Source organism: Meriones unguiculatus, chromosome 19, assembly GCF_030254825.1.
Source record: "Meriones unguiculatus strain TT.TT164.6M chromosome 19, Bangor_MerUng_6.1, whole genome shotgun sequence".
NCBI classification, from domain to species: Eukaryota; Metazoa; Chordata; class Mammalia; order Rodentia; family Muridae; genus Meriones; species Meriones unguiculatus.
Window position 1 is genome coordinate 65,381,299 of NC_083366.1, and position 17,085 is coordinate 65,398,383.

The following is a 17,085-nucleotide window of genomic DNA, read 5'->3' on the forward strand; positions in this document are numbered from 1 at the left end:
CTCGTGGACGAGACAGCGCCACTGCACTCATGAACCCAAGCAGTTGTGGCTGTCTGAACAAGATCAAACCAGTAAACATTTTAGCATGGGGACTGGGGGATGGCTGAGCAACTGTGGATAGCTGATGGCTTTGGGGAGAGGAAGAGGGAGAGGGAAGGAGAGAGAGGATATTTACTGTTAACTGTCAACTAGATCACCTCGGATATGGTCCCTCAGGAATTTTCCCGGGGCACTGATCTTGATTATGGTTTACGGTCTGAGGACCTGCCCGCTGGGGGTAGAACCATTCCTGGGCAGAGGGATCTTGTACTGTGTAAGATGGAGAAAACAGCACAAGCACCAACACTGGTGAATCACTTTCTTATTATTTTGGAAGCCAGCCTCCTGCTGCCTCAGCTTCTCTGCTTTGGTGAACTGCACCTTGAGCTGTGAACCGGAATAAACCTTTCTTCCTTAGGGCATTTCATCACAGCAACAGAAAAGAAACCAAGAAACACACCTACAGATATCACACACACATGCACACACCACACACAATATAAAAACAAACACTTTAAAACAATGAAATAAACTGTGAGGTCAGTATTGTTTGGCACCGTAAGGAGCCCTGTTTGCGTCCCTGAGGTGGCCCTGTAAGGTAACAGCCATCCATCAAAGACCACCACTGCCCAAGTAGCCACAGGTGGGACAGGGCAATTCCGAGCCTCTTTTAAAAACCAATTCCCTAACATTTATCATTACTTTACCTCTCTGAGTGATCCTTTGAGAACCCAACTGCCCAAACTTTTCTTTTTTATTTACTTTTAATTATCACATAGTAATTTTGCACATTTCTTATGTGTGCTGTGTGCTAACTTGATACATTTATACAAAACACAGTGACCAGATCTGAGTAATTAGCATCCCCAGCTCCTTGAGTACTCATCTGTTTGTGTCTGCCCGGGCTGTCTTTATTTAACCCGACACAGAGCCTGCCTGGGGGCATCTGTCAGAAACATTCAGAGGCAAATGTTTATCACGTGACCCACAGGAGGCTGCAAAGAACATTTGGCTCAAACAATTTTTATTAGTGGAAGAAAGTGACAAGGGATGAAGAGTTTATGGAGTTAGGGAGAAAAGGCCACTGAAGCAAACAACCACACCAATGGTGATGACAGATCCCAAAATGAGGAGCTGAGACCCCAACACCACATTCATCTAGAAGGCCACACACATTTGCAGGGCTCAGCTTGCACTCATGTCCACAGTGTGCAGCGTGACTCTAGTTTCTCACTCCTGGCCTACCCCTAAAGACCTCCCAAGTAGACAGGGAACGCTGAAAAAAAATCAATTGATTCACCTCATGTTAAAAGAGGGTACCAATACACACACGTATACATATAAACATACATACATATATATACACACATATATATGCATGGACATACAAATACATACACACAAACATGTATACATACAAATATACATATATATGAATATACATACAAATACATACACCACACACAAACACACATACACATACACATGTACACACACGCATATACACATGCTCATATATACATGTACACACTGTGAGGCTGAGTTGTTCAACATTTAGGGAAACCTCTGCACTCATTAGTGAAGGAACATAGCTGACCAAGCAGGGGACAGAAGGACATACGTACATGATAGAGCATAGAATTAGTTCACTAAAGTCCCTAAAACAACCACAAACATTGACAATATACATCCTGGAAAGAGGAGAAATATGAGTTTCAGTTTTGCAACCTGTTATTATTTACATTTTTAGTGCCAGCAAAAAGTTATAAGCTGCATAGAGAAATAAGAAAGGATAGCTCATATACAGGAAAAATAAATCAATGGAAATGGTCACAAAGAAATCTCAGACTTAAGGATAAATAAGGATAAAGCAATCTCAGACTTAAGGATAAAGACCCTATGTTCAGCCAACTAAAAGAAATGATGTGTAAAGCACTAAATGAGGCTTACCAGAATGCATAAAGAAATTTAAAAAAAACAAATTCTAGAACTAAAAATTCTACCATCACTGAAAGCATGAAAAAAGAAAATTCTAACAATTCACTTAAGCAAGTAGCAGGTTTGGGAGGTAGAAGGAGGAGGACAAAATTTTAAAATAGTTACATTCAGATGAACCAGTTTGAGGAACAGAAATGAAAACTGATTAATAAAAGTGAATGGAGCCCGAGAGACCCGTGGAAAAGCATCAAGAAGGCCAGCAGGTGCACAGAAGAGTCCTGGAGGCAGAGCAGAGACTGAGACTGGCAGGAGAAACACTAGTCATTAGGGCCCAAACCTTCCCAAACTGGCTAAAAGAAAATGTTTCTCTAGACAATGAAGAGGCTGAAAAGCTCAGCTCAAGATAAACTTAAAGGGACTTATGCATCCTAATTAACTCTTTGAAGAGCAGAAGGACTTCTCCAAGGCAGCAAAGAGGGCTGCTTCCTGAGACAAGGGCTTGTCCTGACAGCAACAGTGGATTTCTTGTCAGAAACGAAGGGGAAAGCTTCCTGTCCTGAACTCCGTACCCAATAAAACTATTCTGCCAAGATGAGGCAGAAGTGTATTTCAAGACAAATAAAAACAGGGAATCCTCCATTAAAAATCACCTCTTTAGGAAATACTATGGGAAATAGTATTATTTAATACTATATTAAGTTGAAATAAGTGGGTAATCAGCAATTTACATCTGAAGGAAGAAGCAGAAAAGAATGGCAAGTGTAATTAACGAGATTGTGTATGTTTAGTTTTGCATAGAATTCTCCTAATCTTCTAATTTGAAAATGCATAAAGCAGTATGACTGTACTGGTGAACACACAATGAATAAAGATTCAGTGTGTGTGGCAAGAAGCGCACAGTGGGAGAGCGGGCGGTTAAGAATGGAAGAACACACCGCTCTGGCAGAGGACCCAAATTCAGTTCCCAGCCCTCACGGAGCGGCCCACAACTGCCTGTAATTCTAGCTCCAAAGGATCTGACACCCTGTTCCGGCTTCCACACTGGTCTCACTTGCACACACAAGGGCACACACTTTCTTGTACACATGCAAACACACACCTAATTAAAAAACAAGTAAATTTATAAATAACAAAATGGAGAGTGGGAGACCAGAGAGCCTCCCAGAAGCCAATCTTCTGTATATTATTAAAATTAAAGTCTTTAATCTGAGTAGATCCTCATAAATTAACAAGCTAACTATGACCCTCTGATCACTGCTTTAAAAGCAGTGAAAGAAGAAGTCAAACTGCAACTTGACAATGTTTATTTACGCAAAGGAGGTAGTAATCGGTTGATAAGAGGATGGAACGGCATCAAGGAAAAATAGGTCAACACCAGGCGGAAATCCTCACTTATTAGCAATTGCATTGAATATCAATGTATTAAATGCTCTTCTTGAAAGACAGAGGTTGACAGAACAAATAAGAAAATAATCCTGTAATAAGTTTTCTTTGAGCAACATGCTCTATAAAGAGCAAAGAGGAAAATAGCAAGTTCAACCATAATATGAAGGAAACACTAATATGCCACTTTATTACCATGAAGAATGACTGAACAGAAGATTAAAAAAATCTAAGTTTGCTCACAAAAATATAACCAGATTGAAAAGACATTAATAGCAAATTCTACTTAAAACAACAGCAAAAAACTTCTCCCATACAGGGGGAACATTCTCCATGAGAAAGCATATATTATTAAACTTATTCAATAATAAGCTTCAAATATTTTAAAGAATTAAAAATTTTAAATTACATTTTTAGAAAATAATGGAGTCAATATAGTAATCAAACTAGACCCTTACAAGATTAATAAGATGTTAAAATTAATACATTCCTGAATAACTAGGTCAAGAATTGGAAGGGAAATTAGAAATTTCTTTGACATGAATGAACAATTTCTTATAAAGACAAAATCTAAAGTATGTGTAAAGAAGACATCAGACTTAATGAATTGGCTCTTGGATACAAAGAACAATATACAAAATCAGTTGTATTTTATATATTAATGATTCGAGAAACAAAATAAAAGTCATTAGGGCACCAAAAAGAGAAAAATTTAAGGAAAAAAATTATGTAAACAAGGTCAGACGCACATTGAAAATTGCAAAACACATTGACAAAACACAATCCACAAAATAAGAAAATATTTGCTAATAATATTTTTTAAAGTAGCATGAATCTTCAACTCCAACAACCCAACAATTTAAAAGAAAAATAACCCATTCTTTAAAACTAGAGTAAAGATTTGAGCAGACATTTCCCCAAAGAAGACAGACAAATGGCCAACAGCCCGTGAAAAGATGCCTGACATCATAATCATCAGAGAAAAATGCATGTCAAAAACATCATCAGAGATTTTCCTGCTCCCTGAGGCAGCCATGATAAAAAATGTGGATGGCATCCAACGCTGATGAGGGCGTGAGGAATGAGAAGCCCCTACTATGCTTACTGAAACGTAAATCAGTACCACGACTGTGAAAAATCATTGACTCTGATGACTCATGTTGGTTAGGAAACACTCTGGGACACAGCAGTGAGGAGTTATCTAGATTAGGTTAGCCTCCTGCCACGCCTTGGTTAACTGAGATTGAAAACCCTCCCTTACAATGGTGGCACCGTTTGCTGGGCTCGGGAATCTGGAGTGCCCAACAAGGACGAAGGAGCTGAGCACCAGCGCCCACTCCTTTCTGCTTCCTGACTACAAATGCAACGAGAGCAGCTGCCTCACGTTCCAAACCGTGAGCCAAATTAGACCCCTCTTACCTTGTGTTGATTTTTTTTTTTTTCAGAGTATCTGTGATGGTGAGAGACCAAAGAATTAAAAACTAGGTTTTTGGGGTACTGAGCTAAAAAGTTTAAAGCAGATCAGGCCAGCTGACCTTGCTGCTCACTAGAGGTAGTTTTGCCAGGAAACTGGCCTGGATGGCCTTGCTCCTGGAGATAATAGTCCCCTCTACCCAAGCAGCAGGCTATCAGTCCAGGAGAGGACTGCAGCCCAAGGCCAGCATTTCCCCTCACCCCACCTCCCTCCCCACTCCCCACTCTCCACAAAAGAGAACAAAGAAAGCTAGAACCATTCATGGTCCTGGCACTTTCCCATAGCAAATAGTTTTGAAATGTAGCATCCTCTTTTTCTGTATTAAACAGAAGTTTGCCAGGCTAGAATATCCTGCTTTGGGCATGCCGGGAGGGACTGGGACCTATAAATCACCCACAATCCAGAGCTTGCATATGTCTGCTGGGTACCAATGCCTTGGTGTCTGTAAGAGTCCAGCTCAAGCTGTAAATAAAGATCCTCATGTATTTTGCAATGGACTTGACTACTGGTGGTCTTTTGGGGATCTCGAAAATTGGGCACAACAATGGCTATTCTTAGTTGTTAATTTGACTACATCTGGAATTAACTAAAATCCAAATAACTGGGCACAGCTGTGAGAAACCTTTTTTTTTAATTAAATCTTTTGAAGTGGGAAGACCTCTTTTAATCTGGATCTTTGAGATGGGAAGATCAACCTTTAATCTTGACCACACCTTCTGCTGGCAGCATATATAAAAATGACATGGAAGAAGGAAACTTGTGTTCTTGTTCTCTTTGCCTGCTTCCTTTCACTCTTGCTTGCAAGTCCATTCCTTTGCTGGCATTAGAACTTACTTCTTTGGGATTCTGGCGTACACTGTAGACCAGCTGATCTATCCAGCCTTATGGCCTGAACAGCTACTGGATTCTAGGACCTTCTGTTGGTAGATAGCCATTGCTGAACTATCCCATATATAGTTAGAATATATATATATTAGAATGGATTTAAGATATATATATATATGTTCATTCATTATATAAGTTCTGTTTCTCTAGAAAGCCCTAATACTGTATCTTATCACAGGAAGAAAAAAAAAAAGCAATTAGACAATTTCCCAAATGGGAAACAGCAGAACAATTAACTCAATAGTTCTACTCTAAGGCATATACACAAGAATACCAAAATATGTCTACCCCAAAGCTTGAATACAACTCCATGGCAGCTTTGTTCATAAGAGCCAAAAGATGGAGACAATGAAAATGCTCACAAAAGGTCTATTTTGGTGAACAAGTTCATTGTCCATCATTGAGTGAAGTCAAAGAGGGAGCTTGGGCAGAAACCACAATAGAATGCTGCTTACTGGCTCATTCACAGGTTCATACTTAGCTAGAGTTCTCACACAGCTCAGAAACACCTGCCCAGGGAATGGTGCTGCCCACAGTGGGCTGGGCTCCACTGTATCAATTAACAGTCAGGACAACCCACCACGGGCTGATCCACAGCCAAGGTGGTCTAGGCAATCCCTAGGAGACTCCCTTTGTCAGGAGGTGCTAGGCTCTGTCAGTAGACAATTAAAGCTGATCAGGGCAGTGTGTTTTCAGAACACAAATGATCAATACCCGAGAATGCAGCCTGTGATACGTGGGCCCTGGATGGAGTCTGTAAACAAACCATCCCAATCACATTCAAAATAAAGACCTGTGCTGACTCATTCCCAGGTCAGAGGTGTCAGGGCTGTGGCTACTTCCTCCATCCAGCCCCATCTTGCCGAACTCATCAGCCTGGGCAAAGTGGGTCCTTACAGGCACCCTGACAATGGATGCCGTAAGGTATTCCGCCAAGGGAAGGAGGATACAGAACTAAGGGTCTTTCCAGAAAGGCAAAGAAGACAATTGGGCTTCAGGATACTTCATAACAAGGGATCGGAGTCAGATGCCACTCCGTGATGATGCCACAGAAGGTGGCTTTGAGTTTAAAGAGAAATATTTTCCTGTGTGTACACATGTCTATGTGGGTGCATGTACACAGGGGCACATACGTTTGTTTATGTGTGAACTAGAGGTCAACCTCAAGGGCCATCTCCATTTGTTTTTGAGAAAGGGTCTCTCCCTGGCCTGGAACTCACCAAGAAGACTAGGCTGGATAACCAAAGAACCTTAGGGACACCCCCTGGTCCCCGTTTCACACTCCCCAGTGCTGGAATTACATACACAACATTGTACCTGGTTTTTCATTGTCTGTTTTGTTTTGTTTACATAGGTTCTGGAGCTAAAATTTAGGTCTTGTGCCCACAACACAAGTAGTTTATTGGCTGAAGCATCTCCTAGCCTATAATAGCTTTTCCTTATTCAGGTTCATCAAGGGCAGAATGCACTCAAGTTCAAGAGCAGGAGACCACTGAGTGTCTAATTTGCCCCACAGTACTTCTCAACTTCCTGTGTCATAGAATATTCTTATATCCCAAGTAAACCAAATAGCAGACTCTCTCTCTCTCTCTCTCTCTCTCTCTCTCTATATATATATATATATATATATATATATATAAACACATGCCAAATTATTATTATCATTATTATTATAAACAATTTATTTACTTTGTATCCCAGTTGTAGCCCCCTCCCTCATCTCCTCTCGGTCCCACCCTTCCTCCCTCATCTTCCCTTCCTCTTCCTCCCCTATTCCTCTTCCCCGGTCCTCTGATTAGGGGAATATATTTTTTTTTAATTACCACCTAAGTAGCCCACATTTGGTGTGGACAATTGCTATTTCATTTGATAGTAAAACCACTATCAAGCGATTCTTATCCCTGTTTTCCAGACAAAGCCATGGTGACTTGAACAGTTAAAGGCTCTTGCCCAGAGACACATGGCAGATGCTCATCCCCGAAACTGGTTGTGGAAGCCAACAAAGCAAAATGATGCTGGCAGCAGCTGCGGCCCCGTTTGGCTGTGACAACAAAAAGATGGGGCCCAGACCTTGTGTAAACACAGACCCAGGAGGGGACCTTTGGAAGAATCAAAGGACTCGAGAAGACACAAGCGCCCCCCCCAAAAAAAATTACCATGAAGTTTTTGGTAACCTTGCCTGCTGTCACTATTCTTCAAGAACATGTTTCCTGCCCATTCACAGCCATATGTGAGCCTCCATCTGTGGGCTCCACGTGCCTCCGCCAAAGCACCAGCCAGCGTCTGTGAGTCCCGGAAACGCTGTTGTGATCTGGGTTTAACGGGTCTGCCAGGGGTGCAGTGCTGGGAGCTGGTTTTAAAGGAGCATCTACAGACTCCAGAAGAGCCTCTGAGAAAGGCAGGCACAGCTACTCACCGGTCCTGGAGAGCAGGAATCTTGGAAGGACACTGCAAATACTGCTTGAACCGGAGCTCAAAGGCTTGTCCGATGGAGCCGATGACATCTTGGGCTAGCCCGTCACAGCATTCCAGAATGTGGCAAGCTTGGAGAAAAGGGGACACAAGCTCATTAGAGACAGGGCCAGGATTTTCTGGACCCCTTGACAAAGAGCCCCATCTGGGGTGGAGACAAAAAAAAAAAGAAGTCGCACGTACGGTCTTATTTTTAATATTTAAAACTTACTTATTTTTATTTTGTATGTGTGTTTCACCTTTATGTATGTCTGTGTGTCACACACATGCAGTGCCTGAAGAGGCCAGAAGAGGGCAAAATGTTCCCCCGGAGTCATGGGTGTTTTCGAGATTCCCTGTGAGTACTGGGAACCCAAGCCAGGTTCTCCACAAGAAGCCCAGGAACCTTAGCAACAGATGTAAACTGGTTCCCACTAGATGAATCTTGATCCGTTCAATGGACTTAGAGAACGCTGCTCTTGACTTAGTACATGCGGACAACCACATGTAGCTGCAAACATGAAGTGTAGGGATGGAGGGGTGGCTCAGTCGGTAAAACACTCACTTGACACACCAGCCTGAGGACCCGAGTTCGGTCCCCAGGACCCATTTAAAAAGTCAGACTTGGTAGCATAGGCCTGTAACCCCAGCACTCAGGACATAGAATCAGGAAGGTCCCCGGAGTTCTCTGGCCTGCCGCACAGTCTCCCCAGTAAGCTCCAGGCTCAGGGAGAGAGCCTGCTTTAAAATACAGTAGAGAGTGTGTCTGCGTTTTCTTCGCATTGTTGCGACAAAACAACCTGACAAAAGCAACTTAAAGGAAAAGCGTTCATCCCGCTCACAGTTCCGGGTGACAGTCCATCACAGCGGGGAGTCAAGGGGGCAGGGCCTTGAGATTTGAAGGTGACTCACTCCGATTTGACCATTTCACATTGTACGTACTGAACCCCCGCACCTCTTAAACACATGCAATTTTGGGTCAATCAGAAATCAAACAGGGAACGGGAAGACCACACAGCTGGTTAAGTGCTTGCCACGAGAGCTTGGGGACCTGAGTTCAGACCCCCAGAATCCAACTTAAGAGCTGGGTACAGTGGTGCATATGTGTAAATTCAGTAGTGCTGGAGAGGTGAGACAGGAGATAGAGCTGGTGCTGGCTAGCTAGCTCAGTCAAATAAATGAGCTCGTGCTTCAGGGAGAGACCCTGTCTCAAAAATACGGTGAGGAGCAGATGATAGAAAAAGATGCTTCTAGACACGCACACACACAAACACACACATAGGGTGGGGGGCAATAAGATTTAAAAAGCAAAGAAAATTATGTATTGGAATCCACCGAAGCTGATGTGTTCGGAGTTCCATCTCAACAAACATCAGTCATTGTGTGACATCATTGATCACCAGGCTCCTGATCTTGAGATGGTTCCCACTGACTTAATGACCAGGGAGGCAGGCCTCTCTCCCTTTCATTATAGTAACCAGTGGAGCCATGGGCAATTAATGACTGAGAGACAAAGTATCAACGGAAAAGCATGCAATATTATTCTGCAAGGTAAGGGCCTCGTTTTCCCCACAGTACTGCATGTTAGTCTCAGAGGGAGGCTGGGGAAGGGACCAAGTGCCGATGGAGGAAAGCCTGGCCCCTTGAGTCTGAAAGGTGAATGGGCAGAGGATGGCTGGACTGCGCAACACCACAGAAGCTGGGCCCTTATATGGTCCAAAGTGAAGTGCTTGGAGACCACACACCTCCGGGGCACAGGCAGAGTCACACAAAGTACACACGTGGCGGGGTACATGTTGTATGTGTGCATGCAGGTCTGGAGTTCAAAGGGCAATCAGGTGCCATTCCTCGGCAGACATTCACTTTGTTTTATGAGAGAGAGTCTCTCGTCGGCCTGAGACTTACCAACAGGGCTAGGCCTGCCGGCAAGCTCCAGCAATCCACACCTTTCAGGCTGGGGTTACACGGGAGTGCCACCACACCTGGCCTCTCAGGTGGGTTCTGGGAAGTGACTTCAGATGCTCAGGCTGGCACAGCAAGCGTTTTGCCAACTGAGCTGTTTCCCCAAAGAGCTGTTTAAATACATCACTACCTGGATCCCATTTTCTCGAACCTGAGTGTTGAGATTTTTCTTACAGGGCCCCTAAGTAACTCTCAGGTGTAGCTCATTTTGAGGACCCTTGACCTGGACCAACTAAAGAAGTCTGAATAACAAAATCGCTCAGATCCCTCGCAGTTAATTTGAAACAAACCAGAACAGAGAACAAACCCCAGGTGCTTCTAACCCAGACAGAGTTTGGAGGGCCAGAGCCTGAGGCCTCCCCTCCTCCATGCCCTCCCTGATTTGGGGGATGCTAGGATACTTAAAGGGGCTGGCTTATGCAGTGGGCTCAATTACAAGCCCCATGAAAAACAAGTTATGCCAAAAATCCTGACTGCAGGACCCCAGAAGTGTCCTTATCTGAAAACCAGACAGTTTCAGATATAACTAGTTAAAACAAGGTCATGGCGGGATAGGAGAGGCCACAGCCACCGCGGCCTGTCATCTGCATAGACCAAGATCATGGCGGGATAGGAGGGGCCACAGCCACCTCGGCCTGTCATCTTCATTGACAGCCATGCACATCACAGAATCAGGGAGAACAGCACGGAAGGATGGTTCAGTGGTGCCCTGCATAGGAACAGAAGCCACAACTAGGAGGAGGGATTTCTCCTCCAGGCACCAGGGGAGCCCATATGGCTCTGCTGACACCACGAACTGGGCATCCAGCCTCCAGAACTGTGAGGCAACATGTTCTCATTGCCTTCAACAACTTAATCTGCGTTTGCTATTGCAGACACCAACCTCCAAGCCTGCAGCTAGGACTTTTGCTCAAGTGGACCAGGAGCAGTCCTGACTGTCACGGTATAACCCTGCTTACCCAGGACCAGCGCTGGTGATGTACAGTCACCCGAGAAGACACGCTAGAGGTGATGCTAAGAAAGCAGCTCAGGGCCCTCCCAGCACCTCCTTCTCTCCTCAGGCCTGTCTAATTCCTTAAAGAACAGTCACAGTGGTTGTTCAATTGATAAAGTGCTTGCCTTAGATGCACAAGGATCTGAATTTGAGTCCCTGGAAGCCATGTTTAAAAACAAACAAAACAGCACAAGCCGGTAACTCAGTGCTGGGAAGGCCCTGGGACTCACTGGCCAGCTAGCCTAGCTTGCTTAGAGAATTCCAGGCCAGTGAGACTCTGCCTCAAAAAAACAAGGTGGAAGGAATGACACTCACTGTGTTCTTCTGGTCTTCACATGCACACTCACACATGTACACCTGCATGCACACACACACACACACACACACACACATACCTTTACACAACTGTCTAATCATCCCAGCTCTGTTCCAGGAAGACCAGATGATGGTTCTAGACTAGGAAGCTGTGCTATCTCCAGGAGCCTCCTCTCTCCCCACCGTCCTAAAGGAAGACTGTCGAAGCTTCAGTTTGTATGGAGAACAGGAAGAGCAAGGCCGGCTCTCCAGACTCTTGGCGTTATCTTGCCCCTTAGACGTCTAAACATGACTGATGGGATGCCAGTTCTGTGTTCCTGCACCCAGAACTAACTGGCTGGGGGCCCAGGAGGAAAGAGCCCCGAGGGCTTAGCGTGGCAATTCCAGTGTTTACAGTCAAGTTGGAAGCAGTTTTCGAGGACATTCGACATATTAACTGTCTATGCTTGCTCTGCAAGAGCCTCTAGCCACGTGTCACACAGTGTGATAAGACACCTGACAAAAGCAACCTAAAGAAGGAAGGACTTATGTTGGCTCGCAGTTCGAGGGAGTACAGTCTGTCATGGCAAGGAAGCCAGGGGGGCAGCTGGGCACACTGCCAGAGTCAGGAAGCAGGATGAACACTGGCGCTCAGCTCACTTTGGGATTCCAGCCAGTGGGTGGTGCCACCCTCGGGTAGGGTGCCCTCCCACTTCACCCGATCCAGTCTAGAATCTCCCCCTCAGACAGCGCAGAGGTTCACCAACTAGGGGCCTCAAGCTGCCGGCATTAACCACAGCACATGGCGTCTGCTCAAAAATGACTTAGCCACAAAGAAGGGTTTGCAGGAGCCCCCTGCAGCTAAGAGAGAGCCCCCATCGGAAATCAATCTGCCCTTGGGGGTCGTCTTGAACATATATCTGAGATACAGGTATGGGAAGAGGGTGTCAGAACAGGGTGTTGAGTTTGTTTGACAAGAGGGAGGAAATGTGTCTGTGAGTACACAAAGTGAAAAGCCAGCTGCTGGCACATCGGACAAAGGTCAAGGGTCAGGAAGGGGCCAGTCGGCCGTGTAGGGAGGTGCCACTACGCATGGCCACAGAGTCCACTGAGTTTGTCGATGCGTTTTCACTCCTGGATTACCAGGAGCTGCCTGGTGCTCAAGGGTAGTCACTCCCAGCCCACCTTCCCAACTGTGTTATTATCGCTCTGGTCCTATAAATGACATCCTTCCCCTCCCAGAAGCTCAAAGGGGGTGTGAGGAGACAGCACACCCCAAGCTTGGGTGCTGGGCTCCAGAGCAGAAGATAAGAGGGTGTGCATACCCTGGGTGAGGCTGGGCAGGGGGCTGGGCAGCGGCAGTGTTTCCCAGGCCATGGGATGGTGTGAGAGGCAGGTACATCATGGCCATCCTGATGCAGGTGTGAGTTTGGTGCTCAGCATCTCTCTCAGCCAGGTGACAAGCTACCCTGGCACAACTCAAGTATCCTTAATCATGTCTCGTGGTTTGCTAAAGGATAATGAGGAGCATCTGTGTCACAGCATTAGGCCTGCCTCACACGAGTGCATGATTAAATGGGTCAAGTGTTGCTTACCTCTGCGATTGACAGGGTCCTTAGCAACATAGGCGACATAGTCTGTTGTGTCCTGTGGAAGGGAAAGGAGACATTTGTATCACACATCACTGCAGGAAGTAAGGCCAGAGGGACACAGAGCCCAGCATGCTGGGCATCCATTCATCCATCACACAGCCGAGAATCAGAGCTGGAAGGAAAGCTCATGGACCAGTGCTTCCCTCATGTGGGAGGGAAAAGAAGGAAGGGGAGGAGAGAGGAAAGTGGGGGACAAAATTGTCCAAAATGGACATGGTTTGAGGCATGTCCTCAGACTTGGATGTGGCTGAAGATCTCCAGGGATCTGAGTGCAGACTGGGCCAAGCCTGAGGAGTCGTGACCAGTCAGTGCAGACAGCTCTACCCAGCTCCCTGGGCGTGCGTGCTGCCAATCTGTGACCACACTCAGAGCAGCCAGGGGTGACGGGCACCTGACTTCCCCATTGCTGGCTCTCCTTGAAGACTTTCAGAACTAGTGCTTGGTTCATCTGACATGGCTGGTTTGGATTTAAGACCTGGCCATGAGGACCCTCTTAGAGCTCAATATGGACTGAAGTCAAGAGAGGCAGCTGTCAGTGACGTGTAAGTGCACCATCCTCAACTTGGAGTTCCTGTGAGAATCCCCTAAAGGCTCAAGGCAGGTAGCTGAGCTGTACCTGGTTTTCTACCTGGAACCCCAAGTTCCAGCTGCTGCGGGATTGGAGGCTATACTGTGAGAACTAAACGTTGGGAAAACGTTAGGGTAGGTGTTCAAAGACTGGAGAACCACAGTAGGCAAGAGACGAAAACAGTCTAGTTGTCCTTCGACGGAAGGAGAAAGCCTGGTGTAGCTACACCACGGAGTTTTATGAAGAACGAAGTGACCTCACTTCCAGGAAAGCAGGTGGACTTGGGAGTCATTCTACCCAGCGAGGTGAGAGCCAGAAAGACTCACACGGCAACACTGAAAGATGAACGTCAGGAGAGTAGAAGGGGGCTACCCGGAAAAGGCGGGGCTGGGGGGAGTAAACCATGTAGCTGTGATCAAAGTCTGCCATATGCATACACGGAACTGTCATCATAACCCCCTCGTGTGAAACAATGTGCCTGCTAACTTGAAACATTGTAAATGTTTTTTGTTTTTGTTTTTTGTTTTTTAAAGCCCCACAAGCTTTATTTAGAAGAGTCTCACCCTGTGGGGAAACGAGCTTCGTAGCCTAGCCCACTTTCTGAGGCCCCCGTAGGCAGCACAGGCGGCCCCTGTATACTCACTTCTCAACAAGGAGCCAGGGACCTGGTCATTTTCCTGTGCTGAGCAGCGGGGGCTGGGAGGGGACAGTTGTGCACATACTCCAGGTGCCCATGGAGACCAGAGGTGCTGGGCCCCTGAGCTGTTGTGAGTCACCCTGTGTGAGAGCTAGGAACCAAACTTGGGTCCTATGGAAGAGTTCTTAACCTCTGAGCCATCTCTCAAGATCCAGTTTCTTAATTCTTAAAATCACAGAGAGACTTGTTAACAAACTTGATGTTTTTAACATTCAGAACGACAAACCAAAAAAGCCTTACGGTGTCTGGGGTAACTTGGTCCTCAGGAGCTGTTAAGTCTGGGGCTGTTGTTTCATCATAGAGCGCTCTCAACCAAGCACAAAGCTCTGGGCTCAGTCCCCAGTGCCTCCCTCCCTCTACCAACCAAACAGCAAATGGAAACGCTGTTCTAGGTCCAGTTGCTCTGACAGACACCCTGACTTAAAAGCAGCTTAGGGAAGAAAGGATTTATATGGCTCAGACTTTCTGGTTGCGGCTCGTTATTTCAAGGACATCAGGGCAGGGCTTTACAGCTTCATGTTCACAGACAACAGCAGAGAGAGACTCAGTGTATGGGCCCTTGCTGGCTTCCTTCTGCTCAGCGTCCTTTCTCCTCTCGTCTCCTGTTTGGGAGCCCTGCCGAAGGACAGCTGCCGCCCACAGTGGTCTGGACCACAGGCCACTTTTCAAATTCAGGCTCTCTTCCCAAGTAACACAGTTGGTGAGGGTTAAAGCGAACTGGCGCACACACAGAGGACAACTTGAAAGGTCAGCCTGTTTTTGTAGTTGTTTTCCAAACCATATGCTCCAAAGGCTTCAAACTCATCCCCTGCTCCTTATGCCTTGCAGTGGTTTGTGCTGACACGTACCTGAAGAAGTGCCTTCTCTCCTTATCACACAGATCCTGAAAATACTGCCAGGAGTGGGGAGGGGAGGGGATGGATGTGGGAAAGGAGGAGTGGACACGGTGCCCCCAAGCCTGCAGGAGAACAGAGGCAGGAGGATTCTTCCAGTGGTGCAGACAGAAGAGCCCTTTTCCCTGTGGCTCATCTTGAACAGAGCCCATTTTCTGGTCTCTGAAATATTTCCCAGGCCAACTGGAGAAAGGGCAGAAGACTGTAAAAGGGCCTCTGTTCGTATCTGTGGAGGGGCCTCTCCTGAGTATTTAAAACTGTTGGCAAAAATATGGATTGCAGGTTCTGATTCTTCGCATTCCTCCTAGACCCACGGGATGTGAGAGTCTCACAATTGTTCTTAAGGAGCCTCGGGAACATCTTAGCCAGCAGAGCAGACCTTTGGGTCCCTGGGCTCTGCTCTCCAGCCCCGGGTTTAGCTTTCCACAGTCTTTTAAAACTCACCGAGAGCCCTAGAGCATCTGTCCAACCATCTTGAGTTAGTTCTGGGTATGGTTACAGGGTTGAGAGTAAAACTCTCAGCCAGCTTTCCCACACCACAGGAGCTGGTGTTTTTCAAGAAGCAGAGTTGATGCCTTTGCCCTAATTGACCCAAACTGCTGTCACTTTTGCGCCTAAGAATACCACAGTGAAGATTGTGTTTGAATAGAAGAAATTAGCAGAAAAATTAAATCACCTGGGTACCATGGTAGTGGAGCTACTGACCCTGGCAGGCAGCTCAGAGATGCAAAGAAGGCAGGAGGGGGTGCGTTTCATTTCATCAAACTGTCTTTGTGGGACATGAACTTAACTACGTACGATCAGATGTACAGTCTTCGTTTGTAGCTTCCGACTCTGACGGGGGGTTAGAGTTGAAGGAAAACATCCAAACACAAGGAGTCTATTGCTTGATTTTTATATATAGCCAGGGAACAACATTAGTTCCAGCCAGCACTAGTGGGTCATACAAGGAACTCCTATTTCTCTTTCTTTCTTTCTTTCTTTCTTTCTTTCTTTCTTTCTTTCTTTCTAGGGCGGGTTGGTTCTTTTCAGAGTCTAAGAAAGTACACTGTGGCTGTGAAAGGAAAACCAAGGAAGAAAAAACGTCCTTCTCTCAGATGGACCATGGCCAAGCCAGGACATAGCCATCCTGTGATTGGTCCCAAGCTTTATCTGGCATTGTTTCCTAGTGTATCAGGATTCAGAAGTGTCCTTGGCACTACCCAGTTGTACAGTGGACACACCATATTCCAGAGAAGAGGCTGTGGGGGTCTTATTCTGTACTTATTCCGTCCCTGGTCTCAGTCCCCAAGACCCTCTGAGATGGGCCATCGTGTGGCCTCCTCTCCTGTTTCTTGAGTGTGATGCAGGCTGCTGAGGGGTGGTCAAGCTCAGCAGCCATTCTTCAGCCTTTATCTTGAGACAGGGTCAGCCTTCTGCTGGAACCTGGAGCTCACCAGTTAAGCCAGCTGGGATCCCCCATGTCTGCCCTCCCAGTGCCAGGTTATAGGTGTGCACCTTTTCACACAGGTTCTAGAGATTGAACTCAATTTCTCATGCTTGCACAGGAAGCGCTTTACTGAGCCATCTCCCTAAGCCCTCCTGGTGATCTCTGGACACTGGGAATTAGGATATGCTGTGTGTGTGTGTGTGTGTGTGTGTGTGTTTTGGGAGGGTTTATTTGTTTGTTTGTTTAGGGTTTTTGTTTTGTTTTGTCCTGGACTCACTTTGTAGACCAGGCTAGCCACAAACTCACAGCAATCTGCCTGCCTCTGCCTCCCCAAGTGCTGAGAGGACAGGCGTGCACCACTGTGCCTGGCTGGAATTAGGGTATGTTACCATCACTACATATTCCTTTGTGGAGAACGAAGGATTA

The 17,085-nt window shown here is 46.1% G+C and overlaps 1 protein-coding gene across 2 annotated transcripts in view; it reads right to left on the reverse strand.

Annotated features, from left to right (window-relative positions):
- Shc3 (SHC adaptor protein 3) overlaps nt 1–17,085 on the reverse strand; it is a 132,420-nt gene that overhangs the window by 27,834 nt on the left and 87,501 nt on the right. For both annotated transcript variants that reach the window (XM_060372583.1, XM_021654306.2), the window contains 2 exons: nt 13,016–13,067; nt 8,136–8,262 (listed from right to left, as the gene is read on the reverse strand). In XM_060372583.1, the coding sequence (XP_060228566.1) occupies nt 8,136–8,262; nt 13,016–13,067 (179 nt within the window). The remainder of the gene's footprint in view (nt 1–8,135; nt 8,263–13,015; nt 13,068–17,085) is intronic.